We start from the raw sequence: 23,684 nt of genomic DNA, 5'->3' as shown, positions 1-23,684 counted from the left end.
GGACTGAGAGGCTTCCTCAAGAATTATCCCCTTGAGGGGTTGGGAGTGAGATCTTGCTGCAGAGAGGGGTACAGAAAGGTTTTTCTGTCTTTTGTAGCCAGGTGTTGAAGCCTGATGTGCTTCCCCTGCTCCTGAGGCTGGGCTGATGGCAAACAGAAAGGAGGGAAATGTGCTGATGAGAAGAGCTGAAATATGCACCCTGGTGAAAATAGTCCAGGTTCCCTGCCAAATGGGACATTCCCAGAGAGATCTGGACCTGGCAAAAAGCATCTGCAAAGCTGTTAAATTCTGCTGAGTGCCCTCACCTCAGTGCTGGGGTGCTGGGATGTGGAGGGCTTGGGAGGTTAGCAAGGAAAGGCAGAACCCAGACTGAAGACTCCAGAGAATTCAGATGGAAAATAAGCCATGTTGTTCCTTACTGTACTCATTTCCTTTTTGCACCATTCCTGACTCTTCTTGGCTGGTGCCCATGCTATGTCCTCATTCCAGGGCTGTGCTTTTTATTTTCCCCAAGAGCACAAGGCAAAGCAGGCAGGATCCAGCCTGGGGATCCTGTCTGGGGCAGAACCTGTAGCCTTGTGATTCTGCAAATGAGCTTTCTGTTAATGAGTCATTAACTGTAGCAAAGATAACACCTTTCTATTTGTTCTTGGCCTAAAGCTTTTATTGGTTAAGTACTTCTTTCTGCTCTGCCATTAAAATAGAAGCAAAACCCCTACAGTTTCTTAGGCTGCTCAGTTTTGAAACCAGGAGTTCTCTTTGTTACCTTTTCTTTAAGCAGGACTTTATCCTTGAGTTACACCTGCTGCTCTTTTTCCTGGAGCAGATCATTGTGCCTATCAAAAATAATTTTTTCTGCAGAATAACTCCCTAAAGAATTCCCCTTTCTGTTGGAAGGACAGACTCTATGGCAGACTGAAATTTTCTTAATTTATTTGATTCAAAGGAACATGGATTTCATCTGAACCCAAGGGCAATGCTGTTGAAATCCTAATCACTTGCATCTCTCCTTTCAGCAGCTACAGCAGTGGGTAGGAAAAAAGCAGTGCAGCTATAGATTCATTTTCTTTTTATCTCAGGGACCAAGCACAGTGGTAGTCATGTTTGCACTGTCCTTGAGCTACATAAGATACCTCCTGTGCCTTCTGTGTGATCTGTACAGATATATCTCTGCATATGAGCCAGGAAGTTAATGGTATCTGAATTGACATTGCTTGGTTGTGGCTTAGTGAGCATCTTTTGTGAAAGAAATACTGAGCAGCTTTGGTCTCTGAACTGCTGTTTCTATTGCTACACGAAGGAAAAAAAATCTCTTTCCTGCTCATACATCTCAGAAGATCTTGACTGATGGTCTTGACTTGGGAAGGCAACAGAGAGATGCTTCTGGAAAGGGTGGTGGTGCCACTGGTGAAGCTTCTGGAAAGGGAGGTGGTACCACTGGTGATGCTTCTGGAAAGGGAGGTGGTACCACTGGTGATGCTTCTGGAAAGGGTGGTGGTACCACTGGTGATGCTTCTGGAAAGAGAGGTGGTACCACTGGTGATGCTTCTGGAAAGGGAGGTGGTACCACTGGTGATGCTTCTGGAAAGGGGAGTGGTACCACTGGTGATGCTTCTGGAAAGGGTGGTGGTACCACTGGTGATGCTTCTGGAAAGGGAGGTGGTACCACTGGGGTGTGCTCCATCTGCTGGATTCAGGTAGAAGGTAGCAAGTCTCTTCCTAGGACTTCCAACTCATTCATTCTTAGCTTGTCCCAGTATTTTGTTGTTTATTTGTGCATCTCTGAAACAAACCCAAGCAACCTCATTTGCATTTTTAAAAGTTAGTGCATCTTGACACCAATAACCAAGTAATAACCAAAGACTTTCCTTCTGGCAAAAGCTGAAGCCCCTGGGCACCATGTCCTGTAGATTTCTCTGCATTCTCTTCTCCAGCTTATCCAGATGGATAATTTCTTCAGTTAGCATCTTCTGGGGCTTATTTCTGATTTTGGGTTTGGAGGGCTTCCCTCAAGAGAGCCACCTGGGTCTGCACAAGTAATAAAGTAAGAGAAGAAGAATTTCTGCCAGCTTCTGGGCAAGTGAAGGGGTGCCCAGTTCTGGAGTCCCCAGCATCAGAAGGACACAGAGCTCCTGGAAGGTGTCCAGAGGAGCCACTGAAATGCTCAGAGGGCTGAGCAGCTCCCTGGGAAGCCAGGCTGAGGGATTGGGGTTGTTCAGCCTGGAGAAGAGGAGGCTCTGAGCAACCTCCCAATATCTGAAGGGGCTCCAAGAAAGCTGGGGGAGGGCTTTGGACATGGGGGGGTAGGGAGAGGACAAGGGAAATGGGTTAAAACTTGAAGAGGGGAGATTGAGGTTGGACATGAGGAAGAAATTACTTAATTTGAGGGTGGTGAGACCCTGGAACAGGTTTCCCAAGGAAGCTGTGGCTGCCCCATCCCTGGCAGTGTTGAAGGTTGGATGGGGCTTGGAGCACCCTGGGGGGGTGGGAGGTGTCCCTGCCCATGGCAGGGGGTCGGACTGGGTGATCTGGATGGTCCCTTCCAACCCAAAGCTTGGGACTGGGTGATCTGGATGGTCCCTTCCAACCCAAAGCTTGGGACTGGGTGATCTGGATGGTCCCTTCCAACCCAGACCTTGGGACTGGGTGATCTGGATGGTCCCTTCCAACCCAAAGCTTGGGACTGGGTGATCTGGATGGTCCCTTCCAACCCAAAGCTTGGGACTGGGTGATCTGGATGGTCCCTTCCAACCCAAAGCTTGGGACTGGGTGATCTGGATGGTCCCTTCCAACCCAAAGCTTGGGACTGGGTGATCTGGATGGTCCCTTCCAACCCAAACCTTGGGACTGGGTGATCTGGATGGTCCCTTCCAACCCAAAGCTTGGGACTGGGTGATCTGGATGGTCCCTTCCAACCCAAACCTTGGGACTGGGTGATCTGGATGGTCCCTTCCAACCCAAAGCTTGGGACTGGGTGATCTGGATGGTCCCTTCCAACCCAAAGCTTGGGACTGGGTGATCTGGATGGTCCCTTCCAACCCAGACCTTGGGACTGGGTGATCTGGATGGTCCCTTCCAACCCAAACCTTGGGACTGGGTGATCTGGATGGTCCCTTCCAACCCAAACCTTGGGACTGGGTGATCTGGATGGTCCCTTCCAACCCAAACCTTGGGACTGGGTGATCTGGATGGTCCCTTCCAACCCAAACCTTGGGACTGGGTGATCTGGATGGTCCCTTCCAACCCAAACCTTGGGACTGGGTGATCTGGATGGTCCCTTCCAACCCAAACCTTGGGACTGGGTGATCTGGATGGTCCCTTCCAACCCAAACCTTGGGACTGGGTGATCTGGATGGTCCCTTCCAACCCAAACCTTGGGACTGGGTGATCTGGATGGTCCCTTCCAACCCAAACCTTGGGACTGGGTGACCTGGATGTTCCCTTCCAACCCAAACCTTGGGACTGGGTGATCTGGATGTTCCCTTCCAACCCAAACCTTGGGACTGAGTGATCTGGATGGTCCCTTCCAACCCAAACCTTGGGACTGGGTGACCTGGATGTTCCCTTCCAACCCAAACCAATCTGTGATTCTAAATAATCTCAGACCATCATAATCAAATCAGTCTGCAGAAAAACCTCTTGAACAAGAAAGAGTTCAGGTTAGTTCCTTGATGGTGGCTCTGCTTCTACAAATGTTGGTGTAGGTTTTCCTTCCTTCCTTCCCCTTGCAGAACCCTGTCCTTAGGGCAGTCAGTCCTGAGGAAGGAAGAACAAAGGGCTGGGCAGCTCTTTGATTTCTGTTGCTGTTGGTGGGGGAAGGTTTAAGGACACAGTTTTTATGACTGTAAAGAATCTTGTGTAGCAGCAGGGGAGTGTACACACCAAACAAGAAACCCACAGTGTGTTTGATGCATCTATAATGACACCAAGTCACCTTGCTTTAATCCTGTTTAGAGGACAAAGGACTTTGTTGGAGGGACTTTGCCATGCATGTCGAGTGGCTAATTACAAAATGTTTAGTTAATTTATTAGTATTATTACTGTAACTATTATTATTATTATTATTTTACAGGCCAAACACCATCCTCAGGCTTCGATTCAACCACTTTGCCACAGAGTGCAGCTGGGACCACTTGTATGTGTATGATGGAGATTCAATTTATGCTCCTTTACTGGCAGCTTTTAGGTAAGTCCCCCTGGGTAAGAACCTCACTCTCTGCAATGGTATTTCTTTAACTCAAAGCCTGAAGGAAATGTGGCTTCTAGAAGCACAACTATTTTATAAAACTGCCAATACAGCAGCAAGAGCAGGCATCCTTTTGTGCTGTCATCATCAGCATAAACAATTCAGGAGTTGTTTTGGCTCTCACAATGAGCAGTTGATGTTCCTACACTGTAGCATGTAAGGATTATGTTTTCATTTCCAAATCCTGATTATTTGAGAGACAAAAAAATGATTGTCAGCTGGTCGAGTCCAAAATCATTTGGCATGGCAGCTCGTGCTCAAGTAGAAAACTGCCCCATTTATCAGTTTTGAACATGATTTAAGTTTAACTCATAATATGTCAATGCTGACAGAAGGCAAAAGCCAAGAAATCGACCTGGCAGTCTTACAGGTCTTGTAGAACTGTGTGTATCCTTCTGTACCTTTAAAATTGATATTTTTAAGCTCTCTCAGGATGTTCAGAAACAGCAATGATGGGTTGGAGACCCTCTTAAAACATGACTGGGATTTGGCTCATCCTGTGCTGAGAGATTGATTTGTCTGGATGCTGGGTAAGAGCATCCTAAACAAAGAGCCTAAATATTACATCCTAAATATTACTTGTGCATTTCTATACTTCAGTCTTCCAGTGAATCTGGAAATCTTCTGTTTTCTATTCTTTTAGCTGAAATTAGAAAAATAATTCCAAGTGATCTGTGGAAAAACTAAAAGTTCCCTTTGGACTCTGCCTCTTTCACGTGGCTGTTAACTATTTCTAGAATTAACCTTCTGCTGTGCTCCCTTTCATTTGTGAAATGAAGCACTAAAAATACTTTTTTTGTTCTAAAAACTCTTTGTAATCTCAGGAGAGAACATCAGCACAAGAACCAAAAATTGATAAAAGAAACAAAAGTTAAAAAAGCACTTTTTTGGGGGGATCACTTTGGAAAATGCAGGGTTGTTTTCTAGTGAAAGAATTCTTCCTCTAATCCTTCAGCCTAACCTGGGGTCAAAACAGGACACACAAAGGAATTCTCTCTTCTAAAAAACCCAAAAACCTGGAGATGCAACCTGGAAGCACTTTCCTGGTGTCATGCACTGAATTAAGATGCTGGAAGAGGAAGAAATATCATCCTGACTCATAGTAATTTTGCTGTAATTGAGCTATATTTTAATATGCTGTTGAAAAGGTGAAATGGTTGTGATTTGTGCCTGCAGTTTCTTGTGTGTTTTCCAAAAATTAATAGGCTTTTAAAATTGAGGTTATAAGTACCTCACAGCATTAACAATTATGGTTCAGGCTTTAAAATCTTCTGTAAATCACTAGGAAGTCTGTGCCTGAGGACAAGGAAGCTTGAGCTTAAAACAATGATTTTTTTTTGAGGTAGGAAAAAAAAATCAGGTGTGTTTTTTTGTTTTTTTTTTTTAATTACTTCTTTAGATGACATTTGAATTTCATCTTCATTAGAAATGAGCTGTGTTGTTTAGGAAACCAAGTTTAGGAAACAGCAGATGCTTCTGATTTTGAAGTGCAAAAAAGCATCTGTTGAAAAATACCTTTCCACTGGTAGAAAAATAGTTGTATTAGAATTTTTTCTGAAATGGTGCTCCTCTTTAAACTCTTTTCTTAGTTTATGCTGAATTTTAATATTACCCAGAACTATATTTCACTTTTCACTATTTTTGCACCCTGCCAGGGGCTTTGCAAGATTGAGCTTTGTACAGTTTGACCCTCTAAAGTTTCAGTGTTGATAAATACTGTAAATTCCTCCCTCTCAAGCTCAGTTTTTGTTATTTCCCTGTTTTTTTCAGCAGTTGCCTGAGCCCTCACTTCCTTCCCTGCTCTGATCTTGTTTTCTTGACCTTCTTGTGCTCGTGTCTGTTTGTTCTCACCACAGTATTTACCCTGAATATATTAAAATCATCTTGGAAATCCTCAGCCTTACAGGGAAACTGTAAATTGATTTTATCAGTTTTTAGATGTGATAAATATTTGCATAATGCAAACATTTACACAACACCAAGTGGCTTCAGAAACCATTTACCAAACTCCTTATAGACTGGGTGCCCCCAGGGCTGTCTGGCCCTGTGCAGGAAGCTTTATTTCTATTAAGCAGTGTTAAAAAATCTCTTGGCTGGTTTTTATTTGTGATCATAGCCAGTGCAAGAGTGTGGAAATGTGCAATGAAAAGAGGAAACAGAAATCCAGTGCAAATTCAGCACAGAATGCAGAAATCTGAAGCAGAGGAACTCCACTCCTCACCCGTGACCCTCCTGGGTTGTGTTTGTGACTTTTCTCCATCATCATCCCCATTTCTCGTTTTTTTCTGTAACTTTTAACTGTTAAACATTTACTGGAGCTGCTTTTGCACCTTGGGTTTCATTTTTGACTCTCTTCACCACCAATTGTTCTTGGACAAGAGCTTTGGCCATGGCTCTGGAGGCGAGACCATTCCCAAGTGCCTTGTGGGTTCCATCAGGTGCCAGATGGAGGTGAGACCATTCCCAAGTGCCCTGTGGGTTCCATCAGGTGCCAGATGGAAGTGAGACCATTCCCAAGTGCCCTGTGGGTTCCATCAGGTACCAGATGGAATTGGGACCATTCCCAGGTGCCTTGTGGGTTCCATCAGGTGCCAGATGGAATTGGGACCATTCCCAGGTGCCCTGTGGGTTCCATCAGGTACCAGATGGAATTGAGACCATTCCCAAGTGCCCTGTGGGTTCCATCAGGTGCCAGATGGAATTGGGACCATTCCCAGGTGCCTTGTGGGTTCCATCAGGTGCCAGATGGAATTGAGACCATTCCCAAGTGCCCTGTGGGTTCCATCAGGTGCCAGATGGAATTGAGACCATTCCCAAGTGCCCTGTGGGTTCCATCAGGTACCAGATGGAATTGAGACCATTCCCAAGTGCCCTGTGGGTTCCATCAGGTACCAGATGGAATTGAGACCATTCCCAGGTGCCCTGTGGGTTCCATCAGGTGCCAGATGGAATTGAGACCATTCCCAAGTGCCTTGTGGGTTCCATCAGGTGCCAGATGGAAGTGAGACCATTCCCAAGTGCCTTGTGGGTTCCATCAGGTGCCAGATGGAGGTGAGACCATTCCCGAGTGCCCTGTGGATGCCATCAGGTGCCAGATGGAGGTGAGACCATTCCCAAGTGCCTTGTGGGTTCCATCAGGTGCCAGATGGAGGTGAGACCATTCCCAGGTGCCTTGTGGGTTCCATCAGGTGCCAGATGGAGGTGAGACCATTCCCAGGTGCCTTGTGGATGCCATCAGGTGCCAGATGGCTGGTCCTGGTGGCACTGGTGACAGATGGCAGCAGCTGTCCCATGTCACTTGCTGGGCTGGCTGCTCTGGGATGCCTCCATGGGAGCTCTTGTACCCTCAAACCCAGGAGCATCTCACCTTCCTTTCACCACCTGCAGATTAATGTGGCTCTGTCCAAATTTGAGTCTAAGGAGAGAGCATGGGGTGGGTTTGGTTGGAGGGGACCCTGGTCAAAGCAAGTCCATCAGAGTGGCATCAGGCCCTTGCTCAAGACCTTGGCCAGGCAGGTTGTGAATATCACTTCAGGATGGAGATCTTGCTGATCTTTTGGGCCAGTGGTCCAGCACTTTGCTACCCTCGTGGTTAAAAAAAAGAAATAAATTTAACAATCTTTTAGTAATACCCAATCAGAGCTTGTCTGTTGCTTCCTGCCCTTTCCTGTGAACCTTATGTGCTATCTGCTCTGCAATCTCTCCTTTGCTAGTCAAAGGCAGCAATTACATTTCAGCTCATCTTCAGCATCTCTCCTTCAGGCTAAACAAGCCTTGCTCCTTCCACACCTCCTCCTACATCATATGGTTCTCTGGTTTTGGTTTTTTTTCCCTCCCTACTATTCTCTCAGAAATTGTCACCCAGGTTGCAGCTTTGGGCACACTCAGAGCCTCTCTCTGTCCTCACTTCCCTTCCTGATCTCACCTCCAAACCCTGCTTCCCCCTCCTCAGGGACTGGGCTGGGATTGCTCCCAGCAAAGCATCAGCTGGTAACATCAGAGGGGTTGCAAATGAGGATTAATTATACTCTGGAAGGGAGAGAACATCTTCAGTTGGGACTATTTGTGCTCCAGGAGTATTCAGAGGAGCTCATCAGCCTAGAGCTGATGTGCTACAGACCTGGAGGTGGAAGTGGTCCTTGCTTTGGGCACAGGGAGGCAGGAGATGGACTCTGGGTGTTCTGCATGGCATGAAGGGTGCCCAGGAAGGGGGTGGAAAGATCCAAGGTCAGGTTGGATGGGGCTCTGAGCAAACTGGTTGAGTTGAAGATGTCCCTGCTCACTTCAGGGCTGGGGGGCTGGACTGGATGACCCTGAAAGTTTCCTTCAACCCAAAGGAGATGGACTCTGGGTGTTCTGGATGGAATGAAGGGTGCCCAGGAAGGAGTTGGAAAGATCCAAGGTCAGGTTGGATGGGCCTCTGAGCAAACTGGTTGAGTTGAAGATGTCCCTGCTGACTTCAGGGCTGAGGAGCTGGACTAGATGACCCTGAAAGTTTCTTTCAACCCAAACCATCCTGTGATTCTCTGAAGGGAGACAAAACGACTGGTGAATGCTTCAGTTTTATTGCTCTGCTTCAAAGCGTGCCTTGGGTGACCTTTGCTTGTGTGCATAACCAGGGTTGTGCCTCTTGAGGTTATTGCCCTCCTCTGATGGAGCTGGCACTCATCACATCATCACCAATCACTCCCAAAATCACTTTTTTTTTTTCATCCTGAGTCCTGAGATAGAGGATTTCCAATAATCAGGCCCTGTGCTGGACCACATTGCAATACGATCATCACCCAGGCACTCAGGTCACCAAGCAGCCCAGTTGCCTTTTTTTCCTAGCAGCCTGCCCTCTAAGGATTTCATTTTGTTTTCTTCTCATCCACAATAACTTTGAGAGTATTGATTTAAAAGAAAAAAATCAAAAGAACAACCAAGGATTGGTGTGAAGTACAAATGCATTCAGGATTTTGCTAGAAATGTACCTGCTGTGTGATGTTCCCTCACTTATATTTACTCTCTGAGCCCATCAGTGAGCCACCTGATCCTTCAAATGTGTGAGAATTGATTAATCAAAATGCCTTTGTGGTAGAAAAGTCAGATTTTCTTAGAAAAATGTAAATTTTGTATCAAACTTGCTTTTGTTCGCCAACCCTGTAATCCCCTCCAAAAACATCAAATCAATTTGAGGAGACAGATAAGGAGAGTTTGGAAAGGATAAATCCTCTGAGTTAAATCAAGGCCTAGAAAGGAAGTTCAGAAGAGAAAAGTTGCTTCAGTTCTTCACTTTTTCAGTTCCTTTCTCTGAAACAGTTTCTCTGGACTGAAGAATGACTTTTTATTCATTTTTTTTCATTAATTCAAACACCCTGAGCTTCACAGACATTAAATAGACAACAGACCTTAGGTTTTAAAAAACAGAGAGGCATTTGCACCATGGCTGATAGCACGGGCTATCTCCAGATTTAATTGATATTAAAACAATGTTTTCAATTTTTAGAGTACTTCTTCACTGTCTTGCAATGGCAAAAAAGGTGGAAATTCTTTTGAGAAGGAATTGTGGCTTTTACAGCCACACTCACTGTGTCAAATAATGATAAAAAACCAACTGAATGGCTCATGAGACACTTTTTAATATGTTTATGGTTTGTCCTTTTTCTCCTGGCTCCAGAGGGAAAATCACTATGGGAGAACTGAGAAGGTTTTGGGGGCAAAGCCCTGGATCCAGAGGGTTCTGTGAGCAGGGAGGTTTCCCTGGTGCTGGTGCTGAAGCAGCTGAATCTGTCCCTGTGCAATAAGGGAAGATTGTTTCAAGAAAAAAACCATCTTGGGGTGTTGCCAGCTCTCAATAATGAGATTATTTTTGAAAAAGTGTCATTGCAATAGCTTTGTTTCCTTAAAAGTCCATGTCTGGGGGTCGCTGCACAAGAATTGTAGCTTTTCCTTTAAGAAAATAAATTAAGATGTAGCCTTATTTTCTCTCCCCTCCCCCCTTTTTTTTTTCTTTTTTTTAGCCTCCTTTCATTTCTTTTTTTGGTCTGTTGCTTTTTACTCCTGTAGTTGTGAGTATGGGGAGGTGCATGGACTGCTTTTTTGTTAAGGATTGGTTGTGTTTTGCCTGTCCAGGTGGGTCAAGCTATTTAAAAATTAGGAGAATGGTTCTGCATCTCATTTCAGTAGACTGAGAAGCCAACGTGCAACTGATTTTTCAGTATCACCTTTATCCTTTCACTTCTCTGTGATCTCTGCATTTTAATTTTGTGACTTCCATCTTCCTCTTTTTACCTTGTTCTTCTCACCAGAGCTTTGCCTGCTCTTGATCCCTGCCATGCCAGCAGGTTGTGTCCCAGCAGAAAATGATGAATACACCATCCCCAGGATGCTTTGAGCAAATCAGGGAAAAGCAATAGAGGGGATGCCCTTTGTTTTAAATAATTCCCATTTTTCTCTGGTGTAGGCAGGGGGTGTCTGCAGGGTGATGGAGAACTCAGATCTCTGGGTTGCTGCTTTTCTTTCTGCCACTGACTCCACAAATCCAGTGCAGAGAAACCAGAAGTTTTAGGGCACAAGAAGGTCTGCCTGTCAACACCAAAGAAATGGCATCATTGGACAACTTAGCTGAGTAGGAGTATTTATTTGCTTTGGAGTAGTGGTGATTGTGAAATGTTTTGAAACCCTCTGAAAAGGCAGGGAAGCGACTTGTTGTGAAACTCTTGGCCAGAGTTGAGGCTCTGAAAGAGCCTGTATTGGAGTTTAAAGGCAATTTTGCATAATCCTTTACTTTTTTTTATTTTCATTAGAAGCTCTGTTTGTGCTGGTTTCTTTGAAATGGTGCTGTGTGCACGCTGGGTTTTTTCACTTTTTTTTTTTGAGTGCTGACCTTTCAAGGACCTGATTGCTATCGCTGGGTTCTCTTCATGGCTTTCCCTGAGTGATTTTCCAATCTATTTATGAGGTGTCATCAGTCTGTTCCAAACTTGTGGAGGTGGGATAACATCCTCCTTGGCACATTTACATATGAGACACCAGAAAAAAAGAGGGAAAGACAAGGAGCAGGCAGGAGATGTGCTGGGAGCATCCCCTGTGGAGGAACCTGGGTTTTTCCCAAGTGAATCCCCAAATTGAGATTTCTAAGAGAAAACAAATCATTGTCCTCTGCTCATCCTTTTATTAGGAAAGGTTATGAGGGGAAGGGCATTTTTCCCTTCTCTCACTACACCTGTTCACTTTCTACTTTTATTTTTTGCTGCTGTTATTCTGCCCTCTCCACGGCCTCCCAGTTAGATTGCTCTGTAATGTCAGTGATAAGAGCTGCAAGAATAAGATTGAAGAAGAATAAATCAAACCAGAGGAGTTTTCTCATGTCCCTGAGCTGTAGCTTGCTTTACACTGAATTATATTCAGATGTCTGTTTTCCTGTGGCAGAGATCTTCCCTCCTACACTTTGCATTACAAAGGAAAACTGTGAAACAAATAGCAAGGAGAAATTTATAAGGCTTTTTTGTTCTTCTGATGCATCAGGAAACAGTCTTCTGGGAGAGATCATTTTCAGATCAGAAGTCTCAGATTTCCAAACGAAACAGGCACCTCTTGCACGTGGAGGAAAAGGCAGTGAATTTTGCCTTTTAATCCTCTATCCTTGAGATCTGAAAGAGGAAAAAAAATCATTGGCTTGCTGGCATGGAAATATTTATTGAGCTGGAGCAAATGTGCTGGAGTTGTTTAGCCAAAACATGGGGTCAGGTTACTGCATTTTAAAGGCATGTGGGTAAGGTGAAGGCTGTAAGACTTGTGCAGGAGGGGCTGTTGTACAATTTATGGCTCCATAGGCAAGGTGTTCACATTCCTCTTGATGCAAACCCCCCCAATTCCTGTAGCAGAAATTTTTGGAAAGGCTCCCTGGGCATCTGTGTTGTTGTTGGAGCACACAGTGAGTTGTATCATAGGGACAGAAGAATTCAGGTCACAAAAAAAGTGCTTTTCAGGAGATGTGAATGGGGTGCTGGGAGTGTTTTCTCTGGGTGTAGCAGCTCATTTACCCTCCCTTAGGGGAACTCTCTTCAAACCTCATTTGCTTCCAGTGCTGAAGAGAGGTGAAAAGAAGAAAAGTGAATTTTTTTCAGGGGGAAAGGATTCTTTTCACCATTACTTTTGGGTTGGTGGTGCCCTCAGAGCTTCAGAAGTTGCAGGGCACCAAACCAGGTTTGGGCTCTGGGGTTGTGCAGCCTCAGAGCTGCTTCTGGATCCCTGCCCAGCACATTCCTCCTGGGGCTTTGGATTCTCTGCTCTGACAAAAAAACTTTGACTTTGCTTTTGCAAAAAGGACTGAAGCTGGGAGAGGGATGGGTGTCTGCTAGAAAATAGCAGCTGGAGAGGAGTAGGTGGGGGTAAAGAGTTTGCTTTGCTTAGATAAAGGCTTTAAAAAATAAATTCAGTAGACTTGAGGTTTATGCTTGCATTTTAAAAGAAGAATAAGTATTCCCTTTCTGATACAAACAATTTTGTGCAGTAAACAGGTGGTAGCTACTCTTTTCAAGAAACATTTAGTCTCCTTTTCAGCCTACTCCAAGTGTTTTGCCAACACTTTATCTAAACCCATCCTATGTCCAATCTCCAATATTGTAAATAGTTTTGCCCCCATCCTCCCTTCTCTCCATCACCCCTGGGGATCTGCAAGGCTGAAGGACCCAGCACAACCTGGAAGGGTAGAGAGAAACATCCAGAGGTGACCAGAAGTGTGAAAAAAAGAATGAGAGGGGAATAGTGAACATATCAGTCTTTTAGGACAGAAAAGCCCAACAAATATTGGGTGTGTTGGGTTGGATGGAGCTTTATAAGGGAGTAGGTGGCAGGAAAATGGGGATTAAAGGGTGGTTGTACTTATTTCTCATGGAGAAGCCCAAGAGCAGCAGTTGGATGGTCAGGCAGCAGATGTCTGGGTTTCTGGAAGGTGCAGAACACATCACTAAAATGCTCTGTACTTGCTTTATGTCTTTCCCAAGCATTTGCTGTGTCCATAAACAGGAGGAGACCCTGGGCTCAGCAGAGCTGGTGCAGCAGGTTTTATGCTTTTGGCACACACTGAATTTCTGTTTCCAAACATACTTTGGAACGAGAAGAATAATAAGGGAGGGAAAGTAAGATTTTTGGTGAGATGAACTGGAATTCCAGACAGCTTCTGGCTTACTGGAGCTAAACACTTATTACACATTTATCTTTCAGAAGGGCCAAGTTGATTACCTGAGGGTTTTCTGTTTGCATTTTTTTTCTGCAGCCATTCCTTCTTTATGACTAAAATCCCACATCTTGAGAGCAGCAGCAATGCAGCTTTCCATGGCCTCATGTTCATTTCTCTGCACTCCTTGGGCAGGGAGGTGGTTGCTGAATTGCAGAAAATGCAGCCAAACAAGAGGGTTTAATAACCTGCTCCCTGAAGAATGGGGTTTTAGTTTCAATTTGAGGGTTCTTAGGCCTTTGAGAATAGGGTTGTGTTGAATGTTGGTTGAATATCATTCAACATCAAGATATTTTCTTTTTTAGTATTTAAGGAGTTATGTTAAAGGATAAGATTAAGGAGTTATATTAAAGAATAAGATTAAGGAGTTATATTAAAGAATAAGATTAAGGAGTTATATTGAAGAAAAATAACCCCATACCTCTGTACTGTGAAATTGGTGATCACTTAAAGTCATTATACTTCAAATAGATGCAAATAATGAATACCTTTAAGTTTCATTTGCTTTATTAATACTGGTGAATTTACTGTTGTTGCTTTGCTCCCTCTTATTTCACTTCTAATGTGTTGTGTTGTTTTGTTTTTCTTTTCCAGTGGTCTTATTGTCCCTGAGAAAGACAGCAATGAAACAGTACCAGAAGTTGTAGCTACTTCTGGATATGCCCTTCTGCATTTCTTCAGTGATGCTGCCTACAATTTAACAGGGTTTAACATTACATATAAGTAAGTAGTAACACTCAGCAGCCATGTTGCAGGCTGAGCAAAAGGACTTTTCCTCTTTTCTCAGTTTTGTCTTGAAATAACCAATTGCCATCTAAGCATGTAATTATAAGAAGATCCTGGAATTTAGATTTTTATCTTCATTATACCCTTCAATAGATCATAACTGTAAGGTGCTCAGCATAAGCTTCAGTTGTCAGGTGTAAATGTGGGCAAATGTTTCATAGAATCATAGAATGGGCTGGGTTGGAAGGGACCTCAGAGATCATCAAGTCCAACCCTTTGCTCAAAAAGACATCACATTATTGACTGGATGTTGTTAGACTTGATCCAAGTCAATCAGAAGTGATGTGTTTGGTGCCTGTGTGTGCTCTGATCTATTCTGCAGATAATTCTGCTCAAACACCCTTGGAGAAGTGGACACATTCCACTTGGGACTTTGGACTCTGCCTGCTCTTGAGGGATCCTCATCCTTGGGATGCTCTTTCTTATTCAGTCCTTGGGTTGAATCACTTCATTCAAAGTCTGAAATGATTCTGTTATTTCCTTTGGTTCTAATGGATATTTAGTCCTCACTGCTAAGCTTTTAAAAAATAATTTTAAGGTGCTCCCTAATACATTGGCTGCTCTTAGGAAGGTTTTATTTTGAAGTAAATGATGTCAGTGTGGACATGCTAGCAGAGAAGGACTTTGCTGCTTCTGGTGGAGATCCTGGGCTTTGAATTTTTTTCTCCTACAAATACAAATTATGTTTCTGCTGCACTGGGAGATTTTAATTTGGCTGCAACTTGCATCTGTTCTCACCTCTTTCAGAAAACTCAGCTGCAAAATCCTTGGACACAAGCAGATTTTTATTTTTTTTTCAGAAATTGAAAGTTTTTCTTAAAAACAGGTGTTTAGTTTTTTGAATACCAGTCTTGGTGCTTTCATCCTTAATAAGCACTTAAATATAGAGTAGATTCTTTGAAAAACGAGGAGCATTCAGCATCCCTTGAAAGTTCAGGAAGGAATTTGGGAACCTTTGCAAAGTTACTTGAAACAGCAGCTGAAGCAGTGGGGTTTTGAAACCAGAAACCTTGACACCATCTACTGCCAGTTCTTGGTGTTGCACCACTACAGTACAACAGAGACATCCTCTTAAATGAAAACAGGAGAAAAGAAAACAGTAAAAAGAAACTTTAAAAAGTGGCCTTTTTAAAGTGCCTTTAAGATATTTTAATATTTTTTTAACCCTTCGCTTTCTCGGCCACTTCAAACAATTTTTCAAGTATATTGTTTGGGGTTTTTTTTCCCCTTCTTTGTCTCCTGGTCATCAGGTTTCCTAATTATTTGCAGAGAGCAGATAAAAAGGTGTAGTTATTCCTTTTCAATTTAGCAGGCTTTGTAGTCACTCCTGGGTGTAGGTGCTCAACAGCCACTTGTGAAATTGTGGTCATGGAACCAGTGACTCCACCTCTCCCATGACACTCAGAATACTGGGTTATACTGGTGGAAACACTGACAAATCCTGGAATTTGGAAATGAACAGGGTCTGTGCACTTGGATCTTCACCCAGGATGGTGCAGATTCACCCCAGCTACACTGCAGCTATTATAAAATCAGAAATTATTCATAACAGGCACATCTTGGGATTAATCTCAAGTAGGTTCCCTTGGTAAGCAGATCCCAGAACAGCAGCTAATTGTGAGGAGTTTGGTGTAAACTGCACAGACACCACAAAAACCTCATGCACTGATTAAATTCTTCATTTACTCTTGGCTGTTTCAAGGCAATTAATTTGCATTACAAACCAGCTGCAGAATCATATTGATAACTTCTCAAAATTTAAATCACTCAGTGATGTGGGTGACAGAGAGCAAATCCCTGCAGATTTTTTCCTGCAGATCAGGGTCTAGATGAGCATCCTTGGTCTGGATGCTGAGAAGCAGCTGGATTAATTTCTGTCCAACATCACTCCTGTGTTCATTAATAAGAGGAATGCTTGGGAATTCTGTCTCATTACTGACAAACCTCCTTTCCCTGATTTTGCAGTTTCAATATGTGTCCCAATAATTGCTCTGGACGAGGGGAGTGCAAACTCAACAGCAGCAACAAAAATGCTCTGGAATGTGAATGTGCCAAATTCTGGAAGGCTGTTTCAAGGCAATTAATTTGCATTACAGACAGCTGCAGAACCATATTGATAACTTTTCAAAATTTAAATCATTGAGTGATGTGGGTGACAGAGAGCAAATCCCTGCAGATTTTTTCCTGCAGATCAGGGTCTAGATGAGCATCCTTGGTCTGGATGCTAAGAAGCAGCTGGATTAAGTTCTGTCCAGCATCACTCCTGTGTTCATTAATAAGAGGAATGCTTGGGAATTCTGTCTGATTACTGACAAACCCTCTTTCCCTGATTTGGCAGTTTCAATATGTGTCCCAGTAATTGCTCTGGACGAGGGGAGTGCAAACTCAACAGCAGCAACAAAAATGCTCTGGAATGTGAATGTGCCAAATTCTGGAAGGCTGTTTCAAGGCAATTAATTTGCATTACAAACCAGCTGCAGAATCATATTGATAACTTTTCAAAGTTTAAATCATTCAGTGATGTGGGTGACAGAGAGCAAATCCCTGCAGATTTTTTTCCTGCAGATTTTTTCCTGCAGATCAGGGTCTAGATGAGCATCCTTGGTCTGGATGCTGAGAAGCAGCTGGATTAAGTTCTGTCCAACATCACTCCTGTGTTCATTAATAAGAGGAATGCTTTGGAATTCTGTCTCATTACTCACAAACCCTCTTTCCCTGATTTTGCAGTTTCAATATGTGTCCCAATAATTGCTCTGGACGAGGGGAGTGCAAACTCAACAACAGCAGCAACAAAAATGCTCTGGAATGTGAATGTGCCAAATTCTGGAAGGCTGTTTCAAGGCAATTAATTTGCATTACAGACAGTTGCAGAACCATATTGATAACTTTTCAAAGTTTAAATCACTCAGTGATGTGGGTGACAGAGAGCAAATCCCTGCAGATTTTTTTCCTGCAGATTTTTTCCTGCAGATCAGGTTCTAGATGAGCATCCTTGGTCTGGATGCTAAGAAGCAGCTGGATTAAGTTCTGTCCAGCATCACTCCTGTGTTCATTAATAAGAGGAATGCTTGGGAATTCTGTCTCATTACTGACAAACCCTCTTTCCCTGATTTTGCAGTTTCAATATGTGTCCCAATAATTGCTCTGGACGAGGGGAGTGCAAACTCAACAACAGCAGCAATGCTCTGGAATGTGAATGTGCCAAATTCTGGAAGGGAGAAGCCTGTGATATTCCCTACTGCACAGATGGCTGTGGGGCACCTGAGAGAGGGCATTGCAACTTCAATGACACCAAGGCATGTTCCTGCTCAGCAGGCTGGCAAGGTAAGTCTCCTGATCAATGTGGATTTCTGTGTGCAGCTCTTGCAGTTTGGTTGGAGGTATTCAAGCTGCTTCTGCTTGGTAAGTATTAACATTTTGTCTAGGAACAGAGTTATCTGGCTCTTCATGTCAAAAGATCACACTTCATTTGGAACAAACATGTTTTTTTAAAAAAAATCATAAGAAAAAAGCATTTAAAAATGCTCTTAACAAAACCAAAATGCTACAGTGAGATCAGTACCAACCTGCTGTGTGCAGGTAAAAACTTAAAACTTCTTCTTTTGCACTTAAAGCAAAGTTAAGCCTGGTGGCAGTACTTAAAACCTGTTTGTACACACAGAATGCTTTTTTCTCATCAGCTGTGTCAGTCTTAGCAATAGCTTGAACCAAGCAAACATGTTTGCTTTCCAAAGACACAGTGACATGGAAGAATTAATCTTACATGAAATACAACCAGCTGCAGCACCTGCTGCCACCACTCAGCTTTGCTGCCAAACCAGCCCTTGTTTGGTTGCTGCAGCAGGTTTGTGTGTGTGTAAAACCCCAAATCAACCCCTGAAAGCCCCCCCAAACAAACCCTAGCAGAGTGGGATGAAAGCAGTCTCTCTGATGAGGTGAGAGCTGTCTCTCTGCCCCAGAAACCAGGAGGTTTTTTTAAGGGTGATAAAGCTGAGTCCAGTTGTTGCTGGTAGAAACTCAGCAAGAAGAAGCAGGGTGCTGTGTGTTACAGCCAGCACCATCACTCAGTTACACAGACATTCCCTTTTTTGCCTGCCTGAAGGCTGTCCTGATAAACCTATTCCCTTTTCAATGCCTCAACTTCTCCAGGTTCTGCCCTCTCTGGTGTCTGTAGTAGCCTTGTGTCTGTAGGTGGCTGTCACTGGGAAGAAGGGAGAGCATCCATGTGGCTTTTCATTCTGCTGAGACCTTTTCTGCTCCTCTTCTGCCACTCCACGGGGAGCTTTGAAGTGAAATCTGGCAGTGAAAACGTTGGCTTAAGAGCAGCAGAAATACAGGGGAAAAAAAAGAAAAAGAAGTGAACGATTCACAAGAATGTATTGCTGGGAGGGAGAGGAATGAGAAGAGAACAGGATTAGATTGTGGGGTTTTCCAGCATGCTGCTGAGCAGGACTCATGAAGATTTTGTGGATTGTGTTGGGACTTTGGTGGGTACTTGGTGGGTAGATCAGAGCTGGAAGATCCATCTTTGTGTGGAGCAGGGAGGGGTCTGCACCACAGAATCATCATCATCATCATCATCATGGTTGGGAAGGACCTTCAAGATCATCAAGTCCACCTCTCAGTCCTGCACCAGTGTAACCACTAAATCCCATCAAGCAGAGGAGGGGGGAACTGTGCAGAGTGTCTGCTTTGCTGCAGCACTAGTTCATCAGGTCTGGAACTGCTTTTTAAGTCTAAAAGCAGTTTCAGATTTGAAGCATGTGGTTGGAGTTGGGAGATGGCCCACCAGGTCCATCACAAATCGCTGATGTGGGCAAGAAAATGAGGATTGCAGCTTGAATTTGTCACCTACCCATGCACCATCTTTGTCACCTGTGGTGCAGGTTATTGAGCTCTAGGTGAAATGCAGGTTTGGGGGGGGAGGAAAAAAAAAATTCAACTTCATTTTTAAAACCTTATTTTTCTAGGTCCTGGCTGCTCAATTCCTGTTCCTGCAAACCAGTCGTTTTGGAGCCGGGAGGAATACTCACATCCCAAACTTCCCAGAGCATCTCACAAAACTGTAATCCATGACAATAAAATGTGGATTGTTGGAGGCTATGTCTTCAATCATTCTGACTCTCAGAAGGTTTTAGCGTGAGTATAAAGCTAGATAATAAAGTCTAAGTGGAGGAACTTAGATTTGAGACTTTATTTTTAGAAAATGCCATCTGACATGCTGTGCTTTGGCTCCCGCTCCATCTCCAGGGGCAAACAGCAGTAATAAAAAACTCAACCTCATGTTTGAGATGTGGGGAGTGCTGCTTAGGGGTGCTAATTTTGGAAAAGTCAAAGCATAAGGCTCCTGATGTTCAGTGGATTTTGGATTCATCTGCTCCTGCCAGCATTTAACTCTTCACTGCATCTTTCTAGGCAGCTTCTAAATGATGTCTGGCCTTGGGTGCCAAGAGGGTAGCTCTGCTTCTGTGTTATTGGCCTTTCCTTAGATTTTTTTGTGGGTGCCTTCAGAGTATTTGGCTTCTTAATTATTACTGATTACTGTGGGTGGTGATGCAGAGTGATGGGATATCAAGCAGGGAGTGGCATTTAGGAGGATGACATTTATGCAATTAGTTGAGGAGATTTAACTGGAAGGAAGAGATCACATAGTAATTGTGTACCTCAAAGAAATCCCCCATAAAAAACACATTTCATGCCTCCTCTTGAGCTTGTTATTATTTGGGCAGAATTAGGCAAAAGCTGGATTATTTTTTTTCCCCAGAGATACCTGCATACCTGATTTTCGTGGACCTAAGCAAGAGCTGGGTGTTCTGCACTCACATCCAGAGGGAATATTTCTTTATAGGGCAAGTTAAAGAAGAGCTAAAAATGCACACTTAGTTGTAGAATAACTGCTGATTACATCCACAATTTACTTTTTCAAAGTCATGCCTGATTTTTCAACAGATACCCCGTGGCTTCATTGAACACTTTCTCAGGGATGATTTTATCTTTTAAGTCTGTAAGCCTGGCAAGTATAGTTCATTCTTTTATCTAAAAAGCCACAGGCCATTTTCAGGGCAGAGGCTTTATCTTGTTTCAGGTTCACTGAAAAAAAAAAAATCTGCTTGAATGACAAAGACAAAATTAAAAAGTGGCTTTTAAATGCTGGCAGGTTTGTTTGGTTTTTATCTGGTATGTGGAACTTCTGTGAGCTTAGTGTAAACTTTCTCTGGTCCTCCAGGTGGATTATGTGTAAATTGTAGCTTAATAGACAATAAATTAGCTCCTGGTTTTGCATGGGAAAGAAAAGAGGGTGAAGCAGATCAATACATTGCAATAGACTGTGTTAGCTCTCAGGTTTGAATGAGAAGGAAAACTCAGGATAAAGCAAATCAATATGTTACAATTAAGTAACAGAGCAGGTTTGACTAAATTTTTTTAATCCCTAAGTAGCCTGGGAGGGCTTTGTGCATGCTGAAATCTTGGTAGGACTTTTGTTATAAATAAAATAATTTCCAGCAAGTCCCATAGAGGACAACCAATAGTTCTCTCAATTTTATTATCTACTTTTCAGATAACTAATTAAGTCTTTATTTTGCAGGTATGATCTTATTACTGAAGAGTGGCTTCCACTTGCCAATACTGTGAACTCCGTGGAGATGAGATATGGTCATTCTTTGGCATTATATAAGGTGAGTGCTGCACCAGCACCAGTGGAAATTTTCCCTTTCCCTTCCCTTCTCCTTCCCTTCCCCCTTCTTCTCCTTCTCCTTCTCCTTCTCCTTCTCCTTCTCCTTCTCCTTCTCCTTCTCCTTCTCCTTCTCCTTCTCCTTCTCCTTCTCCTTCTCCTTCCCCTTCCCCTTCCCCTTCCCCTTCCCCTTCCCCTTCCCCTTCCCCTTCCCCTTCCCCTTCCCCTTCCCCTTCCCCTTCCCCTTCCCCTTCCCCATCCCCTTCCCTTCCCCTTCCTCTTCCCTTCCCCTTCCTCTTCCCTTCCCCTTCCTCTTCCCTTCCCCTTCCTCTTCCCTCCCCCTTCCTCTTCCCTTCCCCTTCTCCTTCCCTTTTTCCTTTCTCTTTCCCTTCTCCTTCCCTTTTCCCTTTCTTCTTCCTGTTCTTCTTTCCAGCAGGAATCCACAACAGCTTCAGTACATTCATGACTGAACCCGAGATTCCATGAGAATTGCCACAGCTTTTCTGGGCAACCTCTTCCAGCATCTCACCACCCTCACAGCAAAGAATTTTTTTTTTTACCATGCCCTTGTGTCTCCTTGAGAGAGGAGAAAGAACTCAGGCTGAGAGAAGATAGCCCATAATAATTTAATTACTTACATATCAGCTGTTTCCTACATGCTAAACCCTCGTTTTCCATCTCCACTTCTTTCAGGATGATATATACATGTATGGAGGGAAAATAGATGCAACAGGGAATGTGACCAGCCAGCTGTGGGTGTTCAACATCCCCACCCAGACCTGGACTCAGAGGGCACCCAAAGCCAAGGAGCAATATGCTGTTGTGGGCCACTCTGCACACATCGTCACCCTCCGAGACAACAGCACGGTCATGCTGGTCATCTTTGGGCACTGTCCTCTCTATGGATACATCAGCAATGTCCAGGAGTACAACCTGGGTGAGTAGGGCCCTGCCTGTCTCTTCAGTTTTCATATTAAAATTATTCAGATTGTCCCTAAGCACGTGGCAAACCCAAGGGAACTTCTTCTGTTTGTCGTTCTGAGAAATTCAGTCTAAGTCCCAGTATTTTTTGAGCACACTGAGCAGGCAGCCAAGTGCTCACAGTTTTATGGAGTCTGTTAGGTCCCCAAACCAGAAAAGCTGTGATTGAGAGGCAAAGCAGGATAACTGTGGTACAATTCCAATTAATATTCCTCTCTCTCTCTGACAAAGCAAACGCTTTCGGTGTTATTTTTCCACCCTGCAAAGGCAAGGATGGCTGTAGCAATTCAGAGCAAGTATCCACACAGTGATGATTAGAAAATGCTTAAGGGAACAGGGAATTACTTCCTGGGCTTCCGTTTGCCCCATTTCTTTGGGAATTGTCCAAAGTTGGACTTTAAGATCACGAGATTTCCAGCAGCATCAGTGGAGAAGCAGAGGGAGCTTTCCAGATGAACTCAACTTCTGCCTGACTCAGCTGCTCTGAAATGGCTCTCTGGAGACATGGCCCTTGCTCCACTGACCAGAGAGAGAATAATTCTTCAGCACAGGACATTTACAGCATGAATGTGTTGGTTATTGTCAGAGATACTGTCCCTATCTGCACTTTCATCCTGTTATCCTTATTCTTCAGTCAGCTGGATCCAGGGGATCTACTGGAGGCTGCTCTGGTTCACTGGTGCCACACAAGCAATCTTTCTTCTTCTGGTTTTCTCCTCAAGAAAACAAGGATATGTAGGGCAGTGATTTCTTTTTCTGCTCTTGTTTTTCCCCCCTGTGAGATTTTGCAGACACTTGAATTCCTTTGCTTTTTGTGTGCTTGATCTCCCCTGGGGTTAGGAAGCCTGTGCAGGGCTTCATTCTCAGCCTGCTACAGAGATTTGGGATGTAATTTGGCTTTTTTGTTTCAGTTGCTGTTATATTATGGTCTAGAGTGCTTCAAACCAATGTTATTTTAGTGAGGGAGATATAGGACCATTAATCACATATTAGTTTTTAACTGCAGTGTTCTTCAGAGTTGTACTTAACTTGGTTTCAGTGCTGTCTGGCTTTATATAAATGTAAAATGAAAGGGCTCTTGGGTACCATTCCAGCTCAAACCATGGTGATGGCATTGAAATGCAATCTATTATTTCCATATTTTTAATCCCTCATTTATTTAGCTTGTCTGCAAAATGGAAGAGATGGCTGCAGAGGAGATGTTTCTGGGCAAATTCACAATATTTGGCAATGCTCCTTGACAACAAACTCCTCAAAGGAAAATTATTTCTGGGTATGAAGTGGTAGAGGTGGTGTCTAGGTCAGAGTCAAAGGAAACCCAGTTTGTTTTACCCCCAGATTTGTTGGGAAGGTCTGAATGGAGAGAAATTAACCATGTTCTGTCTCTCTTATTTTTCATTTCTCAGCCACACATACGTGGAACATTTTACAGACAAGTGGAGCTTTGGTGCAAGGAGGGTATGGTCACAGCAGTGTTTATGATCCAAATACAAGATCAATTTATATCCATGGAGGTTACAAAGCATTCAGTGCCAACAAATACAGGCTGGCAGATGACTTGTACAAATATGAAGTTGATTCCCATATGTGGTGAGTAGTTTTACCTCCTGTATCCCACCCCCTCATCTCTGTTTGGAATGGACAAAAAGTTGGGGTATTTGCTAAGGGTACAGTAGGATGTAGCTGCCTGCATTTCAGCATAGCTTGCTCTTGGATCTGTTATTTTTATGTCCCTTTATGAATAGAGACTCATATAATCACATCTAATCAAGGCT

The 23,684-nt window shown here is 43.7% G+C and overlaps 1 protein-coding gene across 2 annotated transcripts in view; it reads left to right on the top strand.

Annotated features, from left to right (window-relative positions):
• ATRN (attractin) overlaps window positions 1-23,684 on the top strand; it is a 151,665-nt gene that overhangs the window by 35,670 nt on the left and 92,311 nt on the right. For both annotated transcript variants that reach the window (XM_071753147.1, XM_071753148.1), the window contains exons 3-9: window positions 4,073-4,186; window positions 14,064-14,192; window positions 17,374-17,579; window positions 19,226-19,394; window positions 20,842-20,932; window positions 21,622-21,865; window positions 23,316-23,499. In XM_071753147.1, the coding sequence (XP_071609248.1) occupies window positions 4,073-4,186; window positions 14,064-14,192; window positions 17,374-17,579; window positions 19,226-19,394; window positions 20,842-20,932; window positions 21,622-21,865; window positions 23,316-23,499 (1,137 nt within the window). The remainder of the gene's footprint in view (window positions 1-4,072; window positions 4,187-14,063; window positions 14,193-17,373; window positions 17,580-19,225; window positions 19,395-20,841; window positions 20,933-21,621; window positions 21,866-23,315; window positions 23,500-23,684) is intronic.

Source organism: Heliangelus exortis, chromosome 10 (assembly GCF_036169615.1).
Source record: "Heliangelus exortis chromosome 10, bHelExo1.hap1, whole genome shotgun sequence".
In the NCBI taxonomy this organism is placed as follows: Eukaryota; Metazoa; Chordata; class Aves; order Apodiformes; family Trochilidae; genus Heliangelus; species Heliangelus exortis.
The sequence above is the reverse complement of the archived record's forward strand: the minus strand, read 5'-3'. Positions and strand labels throughout refer to the sequence as shown.